Here is a 14,231-nt window from a genome sequence, read left to right on the forward strand (position 1 = left end):
TTTCTGACTCACCTCAAAGCACATGGTTCAGGAGTCATATGGTTTCTGTCCCAGTAGCAAGAAAAAGGTTATGCAAAAGGTAAAGCAAAGTCATAAACAGGATACATTTCACCCACTGCATCCTATCAGGTGATAAGTGGTCATGACTTCCTCCCTTTTATCGTGTTGTCCGTATACTGCTCCCAGGCATTAAAAAGTTTGGTTTTGCTGTGTCCCCACTCACAAGATTCTGTACAACAGGTATGACGTCCTCTAAAAAGGTTCTGGACCTGGAAAATGTCGCTGGGATTCATTGGTGTGAAGGAGGAGCAGTGACATCCAGTAGCCAGGCCTACTTGCTTGTCCTTGTAATTTGCAGTTATGGGTATTTCAAAACAGAGCTGGAGGCAAGTTTGGACCAAGGAAAGATGAGGTGAACGTGCATACACAAATACACACCACCCTGTTTCTAGAGGGAACAAAAGACAAATCCTCTTCCACCTCTGAAATGACACCTTAACAAGCTTGTATGCTCCAGAAAATATTTATTCTTACCAGTAATGCTGCCAATATTACACAAGCACCTCTTGCAACCCTCACAGCGCTGAATGGCACAACTTCCAGTTATCCCCTTCTCCCAGACTATGCTGCCAGCACTCCCTATATCCAAGGGGCATAAAATATGGCCCACAGGCCAGCAAGGGATTTTATTTGGCCTGCAGCAAGTCCTTTAACCCCACCCACCCTCACCACCTTGCACTCTAGGTCCCTGCTGCCTATCCTGCTCCTGGAAGCTGCTCCCCACTCCCTGCCTGCCCTTTGTCCCCATCCCATCCCATCCACCCAGCCAAGCATGCCCTGCCCAAAGAAGTCCCAGGCCAATCTCCATAGAGACCCTACCTTCCCACTCCATCCTGGGCCTCTGGCAGTGGGCATAAGACAGATGGGCCCGGGGCTGGATAGGATCAACTGCACCTCCCCCCTTCCTCCCCACAACACCTCACCAGAACTCCTTAAGTGGTCTTCCAGTCCAAAAAATTGCCCGCCTCTGCCCTAAATGGACCTGCAACATCCTGTTACAGAATCTTTCTCTAGTCGGGCTTACAGCAGATCACGCTCTGACGATGTTATAGGTGGTCAGGCTTAACTTTATTGATGAAACGTTAAACAAAACAGAATCAATGGTGTTGTGTCCACCAGTGAGCACACACTCACCACGTCTCATGCGCCCTAGTGACACGTGAGACTGCTGTTGTGTTCTGGCGAGGTGTTTCCAGGGTTGGTCGCTGGGATCAGGCGGGTCCGGCGTCCTCCCCTCCGGCTGGCCAGGCCGAAGGTCGCTCCGAGTTCAAACCGTTCCTTGACTACGTTCCGTCGGGCGCACAAAGACCCCAAAGTTCATAGTGCAATGTCTTTTATACCCTCAATGATGCAGGGTGGTCTAATCACGTGTGGCACTTCTTCATTGGCTCGGAGCAGTGACTGTCACATTACTGACAGACGCTGGACTTTCCCTTGGGAAACCCCATGTGGAAAATCCCAACCGCATGTTTCTTCTATATTTGCAACCCTAGAGTCTCTTATTCACTTAGCACCTGTTAAATAAACACTATGCAAGCCTCTAGTTGGCGTACGCGAACATGGCCACCTATTACAAAAGTTTATAACACATAACAAGTGCAAAATGATTACAACACATCCCTGGTAATCCACTCCAAGACAATGTCACCTGATATAGGGGCTTCCTTGTGGTTAACCTGCAATGATTTTACAGTACAGCTGGGGTTTGCAAATTCTGGTTTATGGAGCTGGAGTTTGTCTGCTGGCCTACAGCAGTTGCATCAAACTCTACTTTTGAATGAGTCTGCATGACTATGTTATGCCCTGAAACAGGTATGGCAATGCAGCACTTTTGCATCCAAAACTACTCCTGTCACAACAGGCCATGGACTATATTAGAGGCCCAATTTTATGGGGTTCCCAGAGGCTCCTCTATAGATTAGTAAAGATGAACGAAAACCACTCTACCCAATGGGACTCAGTGCTCAGCCTATTAGATCCCATTAAGCATTTCTGTGATGTTTAGTTTCAGTTCTCAAACTGATATCTTTGACTTTTTTTTTTTCCAATCTTTGATTCCTTTGCCTGTAAAGGAGTGCTTAAGTCCAAATCCTTGAAAATATATATATATTTTTTGCAACTATCTAGTTGGTCTAATAAAAGATATGGCCTCTTCCTGCTTGGGAATATTTTAATGAAGGTTATATCAAACAAGAATGCACTTTTTTGTAGAAAACAATAATTAAATTGAGGCTTCCTGACCAGTTATTTAAATTGATTTGATTTAAAACAAATCCACTCTGAAAATAAACTACCAAATAGCCTTCAGGCAATACTTAGCCATTATGCTGACTTTGGTAGGCCTCAGTCCTGAACCTAGAGATCAACATCATAAATCCCATCAATGATTAACTAGATGATGAAGACTTTTAAAGATGCCCTTTCAGCTTTCTGTGAAGAAAAGCTCATCCAGTCACCACTTGAACCATACCAGGCTTTTGGATAACAGGACCTCTAGTCTCCAAGATCTGTTAATTTGGCAACACATGCAACCACTGCCAAGCTTTAGATGTTTAAGGAAATTCAATAGCTGACATGCAACTGGGGCCTTTCACTGGTTACTGTATCTCCAGGACCTTCATATATCTATACTGGGCTCCTGAAGGTTCTCCCTCCACCCTGCATTTTATATCCCTATCCTTCAAACTGTCACAGGACCACCATTTCTCCTGCCGAGGATGCCTGAATAAGTTATCAGGTCTAGTCAATGCTGTTCTTTAATTAGGCAAAGTACTTTCTGCTGAGCCACTCATATTATTCTCCCATCACCTCCCACATACTCCCCTGGAATGAAACACAGATAGCAAAGCGATACTAAAAACAAAGAACACAATACTAGAAGGGGTCTCCTGGCCCACCAAATGCAGGCCCCTGCATGCACAGGCAATTGTTGGAAGGGATTTCTAAAATCACCACTGCATAACCTCACTCACAATGACTACGAGCAAAATCCAAACTACCCAGGACACCCTATAAAAAATGCCACAGGTGAAAGCAGGGGAAACAAGAACACTGCCAATGCAGTGAAATTTAACCCCCTCTCCTACACAGTATTACCCTGGCACTTACTCTATCCTTAGACTTAAGAATATATTTCCAACACTGATCTGAATGGGCTTTTGGCTGTATGCCCCTACAGACAAGTCTAAAAAGGACTAAAATCAATTATACCATGCAGCAGGGTCAACACAACCTCCATATAATAGCATTTCCCCTGCCATTTGTTAACGATCCATGCTTCCCTTTTTGATTTTTGACTACTGTGGACAACAAACAGCTATTTAAAATAGATTAAGTATTATATAAGCAGAGTTATAAGCACCCAATAAAAACAATATTTGCTTTGTGTGGCCTGACGTAGGGACAGTTCTCTCCTTCAACTTATTAAATGCTCCAACACACCCATATAAGACACACAATTATGGAATACAATCAACTAAATCAGAGCTGAAAAAAATTGGGATTGTGATCTCCATTATATCTAGTTTCACACCATTGATCAGTTTTATTCAGCAGCTTCTATTAGGGAAGATGCCTTGTGCTGAAAAGCAGTTAGAGCAGAGAACATTTTGAATACATTCACTGCAGAAAATACGTGACATGGATGGCTTTACTTTAATTTGGAATATAGTTCTAAAAACTTCTTGCAGCAGCCTTGTAAGACATGACAACCAATAAGCCCCTCCACACACACCTGCTTCAGTGAATCAAAGTTTACATTTATACATTTAATGCAACATGATGTAACAATGTGCAGCCTTGTAAAGTTGTAAGAAAAAACAGAGTTCCTAATGTGGTTTTAATCTTCCAAAGCTAGGTTGACAGACAAGCACACATCATTATCAAGAATTCAATACAAGGCACAAATTAACAAGACCATTCTAACAAGGTTACAGTACTAAAACTTTCCAAGCCACCACATAGTGCCTAAAATCCTGGCTGCTCCCTTGGAAGACTATTAAGAAAATTATAGATCACAAAAAATTATTATGGAAAAGATTTAACACTACCTTCCATTAAAAATATAAACTACAATTCCTATCAATTTTCCCTGCTGTGATTCTTCTTTCTTTGCTTCATTTCATTCTACTGTTCACAGTTACATACATTTTGGTCCATCCTCATAAGTCACCATCCTTCTTTGGACTTCTATTCTTAAAAAAAAAAAGTCAGGAGTCATCTAAACAAAACTACAGATAGAGACACACACATTTCTTAAAAATTCATAATCTTCCCTCATAACTCATTCAGGAACGGCTGCTAGAGGTTGTGACAGCTCAAATTCCCAGCAACAGGAAGTAGCATACAGTTAGAAAGTTACCGAATGTACTTGAAGATCTTCACCTACAAGATCTAACTACCTGAAGAACACAGGACTATAAAAGGTCTCTTTCGTTACTGCATTCAGCTCTCACAGACAGCCACATCATGTGATCCCCTTCATAAACTGACCAGGCTGCCTCAGAAAAATGGCTAGGTTTTTTGCTCCTACTCCTTGCACCAACACAGCTCTTCCCTTCCCTAGTGTTCATCCTCAGATACCATTACAGAAAACAATCACATTTTCTCTCAACCTTCATTTTGCTATCCTAAGTGTGCCATGCTCTTGCATTCCCTTCTCAAAGACAGGTTCTCCATTTTAGCAGGCTGAATGAACCCTCTTCTTGGCTTTCTTGGCTTCAATTGCTTTAATAATCATCAAGGACTCTCAAGGACAATAGTCATGGAAATCTACAAACACTCTAGTCACTCCCTTTTTTCTCAGTCATTCCCTTTGGGCCTTGTAGATTACCAGTAACAGATATTAAAGAATATAAAGTTTAAGGGAAAGGTGCCCTAGTAGCAAGATTTATTAGACTATGACAGCTTCCCAGCACACTGGTGGAAACTCCATTTTTAGAGATATCAGATGAAGCCCTGGACAAATACAGTGGTACTTCAGTAACTGGAGTTCTTAGAGATGTACTGCCCATATATACTTTCTTCATTAGGGGGTATGTCTCACACCCTGAGACTCTGAAGACTTTTGTCATAGCAGCACCCAAAGAGTGTACTCTAGTTTCACCACCCCTTCTGACCCCCCCACTGAGGGGACAAAAGGCATTATATACATTTCTTGCTCCTCAGTTTCCTCTCAACTAGAAAGCCTGAATTGGACCCAACTCCAAGAAAGAGGAGGTAGAAGGGAGCAATTCAGATATTTATGTGGACACTACATCTGAAAGAACTCCAGCTACTTCCTTTTCTTCTTGACATGATTGCCCACATACACATTCCTGACTAATACACAGCTTTCAAAGCAGTGTCCACACATACCTGCCAATGGATCTCAGAGTTCCCTCTGTGAACAATGGCTGAAGAAACAACCTGCTAAATGTAGCATAGCCCAAGAGATTTCTGCAATAGCATAATGCAGCGGTGCTCAATCTTTGACAGCTGCAGGCTGGTGCTCCCAACCTGGCTGTACCACAGGCCACACTCCCTTTTGGGGGGGGGGGGGGGAGGGAGAAGAGAGGAAGGGAGCTTACCTCTGGTAAGCAGTGGTGGGGAAGGGAACAGAACAAGCAGCACCGAGGAGGGGAGGAGAGACAGACAGAGCAGGGAGATCAGCTGCTGCACTACCCACAGGGCAGGGAAAAGAAGGGGACATGCTGGGTACAGCTGCTTGCAACTGATCCTGCGTCACAGGTTAGAACCAGTCACTTTGGGGGCCAGATCCAGCCCACAGGCTGAGCACTACTTGTCATAATACTTGGTAACGTGATTAAAGCTCCAGGGGACTTCCCTGCAGATATCATCCATTCAAATGCCAAGAAGAGAACCAATAGACATGGCCTGGGCTCTAATAAAGTAGGCCCCTATCACTGAGAGTGGGTCCACTTTAGATGTTTCAAGTAGTTCAACACAGCTAGAAACCCACTTAGACTGTCCCTGGGTTGATATTACTGCACCTTTCAATCGTTCAGTCATAGATAAAAAAAAGAGCCAAGAGAGCCTACAGGAGTGGTTTAGTTGCTTCAGTGTTAATGATCCTTCACAACAAAGACTTAGCTGTCCCCTCCATGCCTCCATTACAGTCCATTTTAAGCTACTTTTTTCAAGCACACGCACAAGCTTTTGTTTCTACAATTTTTTAAAAAGGTCACAAATGAAAAAAAAAAGGCTCTGAACCGAAGGGTTAAAAGAAATGCACAAAAACAGTGCTCCTCCCAATTCTGACTTGCACTCAGCTCTACAGATATAATAAGCCCACCTGGGCCAGGGTGAGAGACTAACCCATGCACATGCTTTGCCTTTTGGGGGCGAAGGAGGCAGAGAGAGGGGAGAAGGAGGGGGAAATGCTTTGATCAGGTTTAAAGCTTAGCAAAAGAATCTGTAATGAAAGGGGCAGCATACTATTGTGTATGGGACATTTTGATCATTCCTTTTAGTGCAATTGCTGGATGAAAAAGCAGTACATAGGCAAAGCTGAGGCCAATAATCTTGAACACACACATTGGGGAATGGCAACAGAAAAGGAATAGTTACAGTATTATACGAGATGTGAACGCTACTTTCAAAAGAACCGACTGCCTCCCTTCCCCCACCTTAATGAAAGCCGGGGGAAGGAGTTTCCCTGGAGTTTGCACTGGTGGTATTGGAATTCAAGAAAAGCCTTACACACGCAGTTCAACCTTGGCATCATGACAAGTGGTAGGGAGCCAGCTGGAATACCGGTGATTATTTTTGTAGCAGAGTAGGGTATAGGAAAATGATCTGGAGGTTCCCAAGAATGCTGTACAATACTTGGTAAAATGGCTGACAGAAGTATATTGTGGCAGCTACTTTTGCCAACAAGAACTTGTCGTATTAGAAGAGACATCAAGGTTTTCCATAAAACCATGTTGTTTGGCAGTAATTATGCTGCCATCCTGTAATGCTTTAAACTGAATGGATGCCATATCAACCTATAATTCTACCTATGACCAATGTCCAGATGACATTTTAGTTACCTAGGCAGTCCCAGATGCTAGATATTGAAGCCTTAGATGTACCCCTAATGTTCAAGCCTCCAGCAAATGTTCTACTGAACCACCCTCCCAGTGTTATGCTTGCATCAGAAGTTGTCTATTCCCTGATTTGTATCACCAAAACCTGCAAACCAAAAGAAGCACATGACCTTTTGAAAAGCCTCCTCAGAAATGATGGCCTTTTTCATTACAGAGATGAAAAGTGTACGCGTCACATGTACTCGGTCTTGCAACCAATGAATTTGCAAAAATGTCTCCCACAAGCCACATCTCCAATAGGGTCATTAGGCATTTTATCAGAAATTCATCTGCTTGACTTTTCCAGACAAATTCAGGTTTAAGGTTTAGCATAAAAACAAAATGTGAACTTTCCTGTAACACTGATTTTTGACCTTGTCATGGAAGTCTCTCCTTCTGCCTATTATTGCGGGGAAGGGGACAGCTCATACTTTCAAAATCTTAAGGGCCCCCATCCCTGGAGTCACTTTGAGACAAAGAGGCACTGCAGGTCTAGCATTGTTGAAATTCTGCTCTCATCTCTCTCGAGACCTAAACCCAAGATACACACTTTTGTAGAGAACACAGTGCTCTCTAAACACCTTACCTTCAAATAGCTCACCTTTACTATTACATAGTTTAAGATTGGGCTCTTTCCAGAGTATGACTGAAAAAAGGAGCAAGCTGTCTCATTCTGAGATGGGGAGGGGGAATCAACTACAGGCAGGTTCTTGTTCTATGACAGACTGATAAAAACCAAACAATCCAAGGTCACTTAAGTTCAAGTGTCTAGAGAAAAAATATGCTCTGGTTTGTCAACCAGCCTCTAAGTGGCATTAACAGGATCTGACAATTCTTCAGCTGAAGATGAAGATAAGCAAAACAGTTAATTACAATAGGTTTCCTTGCTAGTTATCCTGTCTGCAGATTCATTTCTTTTCATTTACTGAGGCTCTGAAGATGTAAACTGATGGCACTTGTGCTGCAAACTGCATTGCTAGTTGCTGCACAGAGAGAAGCAATGGTAGGAAGAATAAACATTAAAGATAGTCAGGAGATACAGACCATGAAGGGCCTGGGAGTAAATAAGGGCTTGTCTTGACATGGAAATGTGCCCCACAGTTATACTAGTAAAGCTCCTGAAACTAATACAAAATAATCAATGTTTACCCAACACACAACAGAAACAGATTTCCAGGAACACACTGGAAATAGAGGTTGGATGTGTTGACTTGACTCCTGCCCCAGTGCAGTTTGTTTACACAGGAGATGGACAAGTATCTCAACTCGCATCTTTTAAGAGTTCATGTACAAAACTTCAAACCTGCCCAAAATACTGAGTGGCAGTAAATTTTTACATTTCCATTTGATACTTGTACAGAGCCTTTACATACCATGTGGAAAGGGTTTAAAACAGGGTAATATTAACAAACTGTGGGTACAGTTTTCTTTAAAAATGTCTTGTCATGCTGAAGCCCCAAAATGTGGCTGTTACTCTCAGGATTTCAGGGTGAATAACAGCAAAGGAAAAAAAGCCCTGCTAGGCAAGCACTGCATGCTTGTGATGTATAGCTTAAACCAGAGGTGTCAAACATACCGTCTTGTAGGCTGGATCTGGCTTGGAGGTGGGTGATCCTGCCCACAGGGATTCTTGCAGGCTGGACCACCCACCTTCATAGGCCAGATGCCAGAGCAGCAGTGAAGATAATCTTGGAGGGCTGTTGGAGCTGCTGTTTCAGTGCAGCTCCAAAACCTCAGAAGTTACCACTACTTGTTTCCTCCCCACCAAAAATCAGGTGTTTTAGTCGCTCTTGGTGACTAAAATGGACAACAGGGGAAAAGGGAGTGGAGCGGGGGGGGGGGAAGCAGCAACTTTAACTCCGTGTTTGTTGGAGCTGTGCTGAAACAGCAGCTCTGACAACCACAGGATTAACGCTGCCACTCATCAGGTCATTTGGCCCATAGGGAGTCCCATAGTTTGGATTTGGCCTATGGGGCCAAATAAGTTTGGCACCCCTGCCTTACACCAACTTTATTTTTTTTAACACAACATGGTGATTTAAAAAAAAAAAAAAAAAAAAAAAAAAAAATCAAAGCAAGACCTATTACAGTATATAAAAAAAAGGAAAATCCTTAACTCTGATTTTGGGACCCAAAAACTGAAAGTCACCCCAAAGACAAAATTTAACAAAATATTGACAAAAAGAAGCCCTACTTGTGTCACATACAAAGCTAAGTAAAAAAAAGGCCACTGTTATTATAAGTAAGACTGTCTACATAACCAAGCTAAAATTGGTATGGATACACATTAATACCTATATCAACATATTAATGCCGGTAAATTTCCCTTTATTAGGCAAAACCCAAGGGACTCAGCCTCTTGCTGCTAAGAGAATGAAACCTCGGATGCTGTAATCATTACTGTAAAACCCAAAGTATGAAACCAAGATATTATCTGAAGGCTAGTTCTGATTGGCTTATCTGAGGTGATGCCTCAATCTGCAAGTTAATCAACTTTCTACTGGAGGAGGACTTCTGTATGACTGTCACCAAGTGAGATCCAGGCACCTTGGGGCAAATTTCAGAAGAAGTGTTTACTACTGACACTTGGTGCTAATTTTGAGGATAACTCTGCACCCAGCAGCAACCACTGAGTACAATGAGACTTGCTAGAGTTGGTCTGAAAATCTGGCCCCTTGACTTCAAACAGATAAAGGCCTGAAAGTGTCAGTAACGCAATGACACGGAAATAACTATGCCAACTGTCCAAATACTATCTTGCAGAGACACAGCAAGACCCTGCTGTATCAAGTAGGAGAAATCACCTTGCTTTCAAGCATCTAACATTCTCCTTGGCCCTCAACCATTTCACATTGGTCATGCTTCTCAACAGAAGTTTCAAGCAAAAGCATTCAATAATGGCACTTGCTATGAGATGCTCTCAGTTTCATACATTAAGCAGATTAAGAAAGCAATTACAGCATTCTGAGTCACTTGCCATATTGAGCATACTAGAAAACAGAAATTTCCACTAGAACGGGAATTGCCAGTGATCCAGCCATTCTTACTTCATACCGTTCCATGAAAAATCCATGCCAACCCCAAGGCTTGTGGTTTTACTGGATCGCTCCCTTCTACAGCAACAGCTCTGTTATCTGTCGTCCCCCTGGAATGGGGAATGCCAGTTAACAAAATATGCCAGTTAACTGAACGGCCCAGGCTGCCACTTATCCCGCTGTGTCTGGGGCATCCTGCCACCCCTCCTGAGGGCTCTACGGGACAGGGAGGTGGGCCACACACGCTGCTTTGCCCCAGGCCGTGGGGGCTTGGAGAAACCGGAAGTGCCTCAGTGGACACTTCCGGTTTCACATTATCTTACTAGCTGGCATGCTGGTTAATTGAGCATGCCAGCTTGCAAGATGTTGGTTAACAGAACTTTTACTGTTTTTAGGTTTCTGTTATAAAAGATGCCTGTTACTTTTTCTAAGAAGTTTTCATGTCTCCACTGCCCACAGCAGGCTTCTGAAACTCTGCACGAAGAAAGGCTGCAGACTTTTAAGTGCAAGTTTTGCTTGTCATATGAAATTCTATTTAGATGTACCTAAACTCTAAATCTGAAAGTACCATTTCCTTTATATTACTTGCAATACTCAAAAAACCTCTGTGTGTCAAAGTGGCAACAGGCTAAGCCCAAACACTACAATTGCACCAGGAGCACAAGCTATATTGGAAACACTTGGAACTGCTGGGGAAGCCTGAGAAGAAAGGAAAAGGAGGCAAGCTGAATTAGGCTTCACCTTTGACCACCCCTCCCACATATCATATCTTTCCCTCCAAGGACAGGTGCTCCCTAATTCCTGGAGGAGTAACCGCTGCATTCCCAATACATTCAGTCACCCCAAGTGCATGAACCCCACAACTCCTGGAAAAGAGGGAGGAAGGACCCATGTCTGGGCTCCCCACAACCACTCCTATGGCATACATGCCCCTGTATTCTTGGTACAATTCACCTCCAGCAGGCTTTGCTTTGCAAATCTGCTGCCCAGCAGGGGGACAGTTTCTGAGCTTCCTTGAAGTCCATTTACTATTGTTTCTTTTGACTTAATCCACTTGTTTCAAGCTTTTTTCTTCCAAATTCCAGGAGGACAGTTTTATTATTACAGCCCCAAATCGCTTTAGGTTTCCTGCATGCTAACTTACCTTCTCTCCACTAGAATAGAAGAAATAACGCAATCGGACAATGTTACAGTGATCCAACTTTCTCATGATCTGGAGCTCTCGGTTCTGAAAGACAAAAAGTAGCAGGAGATTAGGAATTTCTTCCACAGGCTTTCCAGTGGAGGAATGTTACATACATCCTAAAGCAGCAATTCCTGAGCTGTGAGTTATAGGGCCTCCCACCAGCAGCTCATGGCCATAAAATATTTGGCTTTCCACAGGCAAGTGTTTCTTCAGATGAGCAGGGAAGCCAAGAAGTGATGATGGCCACAGAAAGCTATTTCCTCAGGATCACTGCCCAAGGGCCAGAAAATATTGAGGTATACTACCTATTAGATAAAAGCTCATAAAAGACATGGATTCATAGATGCATTGGACTGGGAAAGGAGAAGAGGAAAAAAAGTTGGGAGTCGAAGTCAGTAGCCCCTTTGCCATAAAAACTGTACATGGATTATGTCTGAGTGACATAATCATGATACATTGACAAAGCTGTGACTGTCCAAGAAAGATCTTTTATTGATCCAACTGCATGGTCAGACAAGCTTCTGAATGCAGGCGACCCAAAGATGAATACACTGCATTCAAAAGCTTAAGTCTAACCCAATCATGCACTTGGTTCAGTAAACATATCACTCACAAAATTCCTTGCCTCCCTCATGTGGATTAGTTTTGCAGATGTTGCTCCTCACTTCACTTCCTTCAGTTGCTTAAAGCAATATATTAATCTGTACTCCGAATACCTTTCTCCCTTGAACCAGAAAAGGGGAAACTTTAAGCTAGTGATGCTCAAGGCTTTGGCCCTGTGGACAAGATGAATGACATAGGACCAGTTTATGTGCTACATCAGGCCTGCACTGCCCTGCACGCAAAGCTACAGACTCATGAGAGTCCCATGGGCTGGATGACAGCGCTGGGAAACAGATCTGGCCCACAAGCCAGGGGTTGAGCACCTGAGGTCTAAGGGGCATACAGCTAGCAACTTGGGCAATCAGGAAGCTGCCCAATTTGCAGGATGGTTAATCCTTTTCTACCCCAGCTCAGCCACTGTTAGTGCCCTAAAACTGACAGACCTGGTGATTTTAAGGCTGCCCCTACAGGCAAGGTACTTTGAAAAACAGTATCATCAGTCTTAATGAAGTGTGAACAGCTGGGCACAGGTTAAGAGCTGGCTCTGAGTAACCAAGCCAGGAACACTTGAAAAAAAGGGCAAGAAGCTGCTAGCAGGCTGCTTCCACATGAATGGTTCAATCAGCTTAGCTGTGCCACTTAAACCACTAGGATTTGGCAAATGGCTACAGCTATCTGCATTATTTAAATTTCTACCTCTCTTATCCACAAGTAGTTTTAGTGATTTATAGTATATTATTAAACATGGAGGCTAACAATAATCAAGTTGGCTCTCAACCACCCAGGGTACTGCTGAAAGGAGAAGCCACAAAATGGCATCATCAAACCTGGGACTTAATTTTCAGCTAGTTTCTTTTAAATCTCAAATAGGATGAGACAACGGCTTTTGTCTGAACAAAGCCAAAGCTTTAAATTCTTTGTACAGTAGAATGGCAGTGGTTTCATAGTCAAAACGGCAATGGAGTTGTGGAAGGAATTTTTAAAATGTAAATATGGCAACAAAAACAACCTGACTTGAACTTTTCAGGTTGGTTTGGTGCCAACTGGAGAGATTCACTTAACTCGCCAAATATGGTAATTTAAAAAATGGTATCAGGGTGTCACATTCCTCTAGATTGTTTCTGACAAAAAAATTCAGAGTTCAGAGGATCAGGGTCTTTTGTATCACTGTTGCTGCAGATAAGTTAAATAGGACAATATCACTCAAACAGCTACCCTCTCTTTGTCTAGCTACTACTGCATAAAGTAAACTGAATTGGTAACTTGCACCAATTACCTGTTAGCCTAATACTCAGTTCCTGACATGGCCTAGGACAACGGTTCCCAAACTATGGTATACATATCCTTGTGTTATGCAAGACATCTCTGGGGGGTATATGGAGGAGAAATCATGTGATGGTGGATTTAATTTTCATTAAAATAATTGTCATTTAAAGGGTTAAAGTATGCTGGTAGGGATATGCAGGCAGCTGGTGAATCTGGAAAAGGGTATTCAATAAAAGTTTGGGAACCTCTGATTTAGGAAATCTGAAGTTATAATTTCACCTTGGCAAACAACTTTAAACTTGATGTTGGCACAATTGGAAAAACTCTTCATTTCACTTTGCAATGTAAATTATTTTATATCCCATCTGCAATCAATCTGAAGTGCATAATATAAAATATATTTATTTAGCCCCACAGACATGCATTAGGTCATGCCAAATGCCTACAGTCCCTCCCTCAGTTTAAAAGGCTGGCAAGAACGGGGGAGGAGAGTAGGGAAAACAGACTAGGGCAGTGGTTCCCCAACCTTTTTGGACTCTAGGCACCTCCTTAAAACAGAGGCTGGGCAATAGGGGTGAAGGATCATCCAGGTAGGGACAGGCCTAAGCCTAGCTTATCTGCTTAGTTTATCTCCTCATACCACACTTATCTCATACCTCTGGCACCCTTCAAAAGATCTAGTGGCACCCCAGCATCCTGGTTGAGAATCACTGGACTAGAGCCTCAGCATGCTTAACACCACATAGATAATCTTTTTGTCCTGGGGTGTTTACAGAACAAAACAAAATTGGATGAAGGGCTGAAGTAGAGATAAAGGTATAGCACACAAGCAAAAATGACCATGGCTTTGTTAACTGCATTGCGTCACATCACTGGTGCCCCTCCGTCTCCTCTCTACATCCCTCTGCTTCTGTCCGCCTAAACTAATTAATCTGTGGAAGGAGACAGCAGTGTAGCTGCTGCTTTGAAAGTAAAAGATGTTCAAGCTTTTTATGGAAGACTCATCTTTCTGAT

General features: G+C 42.9%; 1 protein-coding gene across 2 annotated transcripts in view; it reads right to left on the bottom strand.

Moving 5' to 3' along the window:
• Positions 1–14,231, bottom strand: part of GSK3B (glycogen synthase kinase 3 beta) — a 245,572-nt gene that overhangs the window by 101,878 nt on the left and 129,463 nt on the right. For both annotated transcript variants that reach the window (XM_090057092.1, XM_090057081.1), the window contains exon 3: positions 11,307–11,390. In XM_090057092.1, coding sequence (XP_089913218.1) covers positions 11,307–11,390 — 84 coding nt within the window. The remainder of the gene's footprint in view (positions 1–11,306; positions 11,391–14,231) is intronic.

The sequence above is a fragment of the Crocodylus siamensis genome, chromosome 1, assembly GCF_052110815.1.
Source record: "Crocodylus siamensis isolate JL-2025a chromosome 1, ASM5211081v1, whole genome shotgun sequence".
NCBI lineage: Eukaryota > Metazoa > Chordata > Crocodylia > Crocodylidae > Crocodylus > Crocodylus siamensis.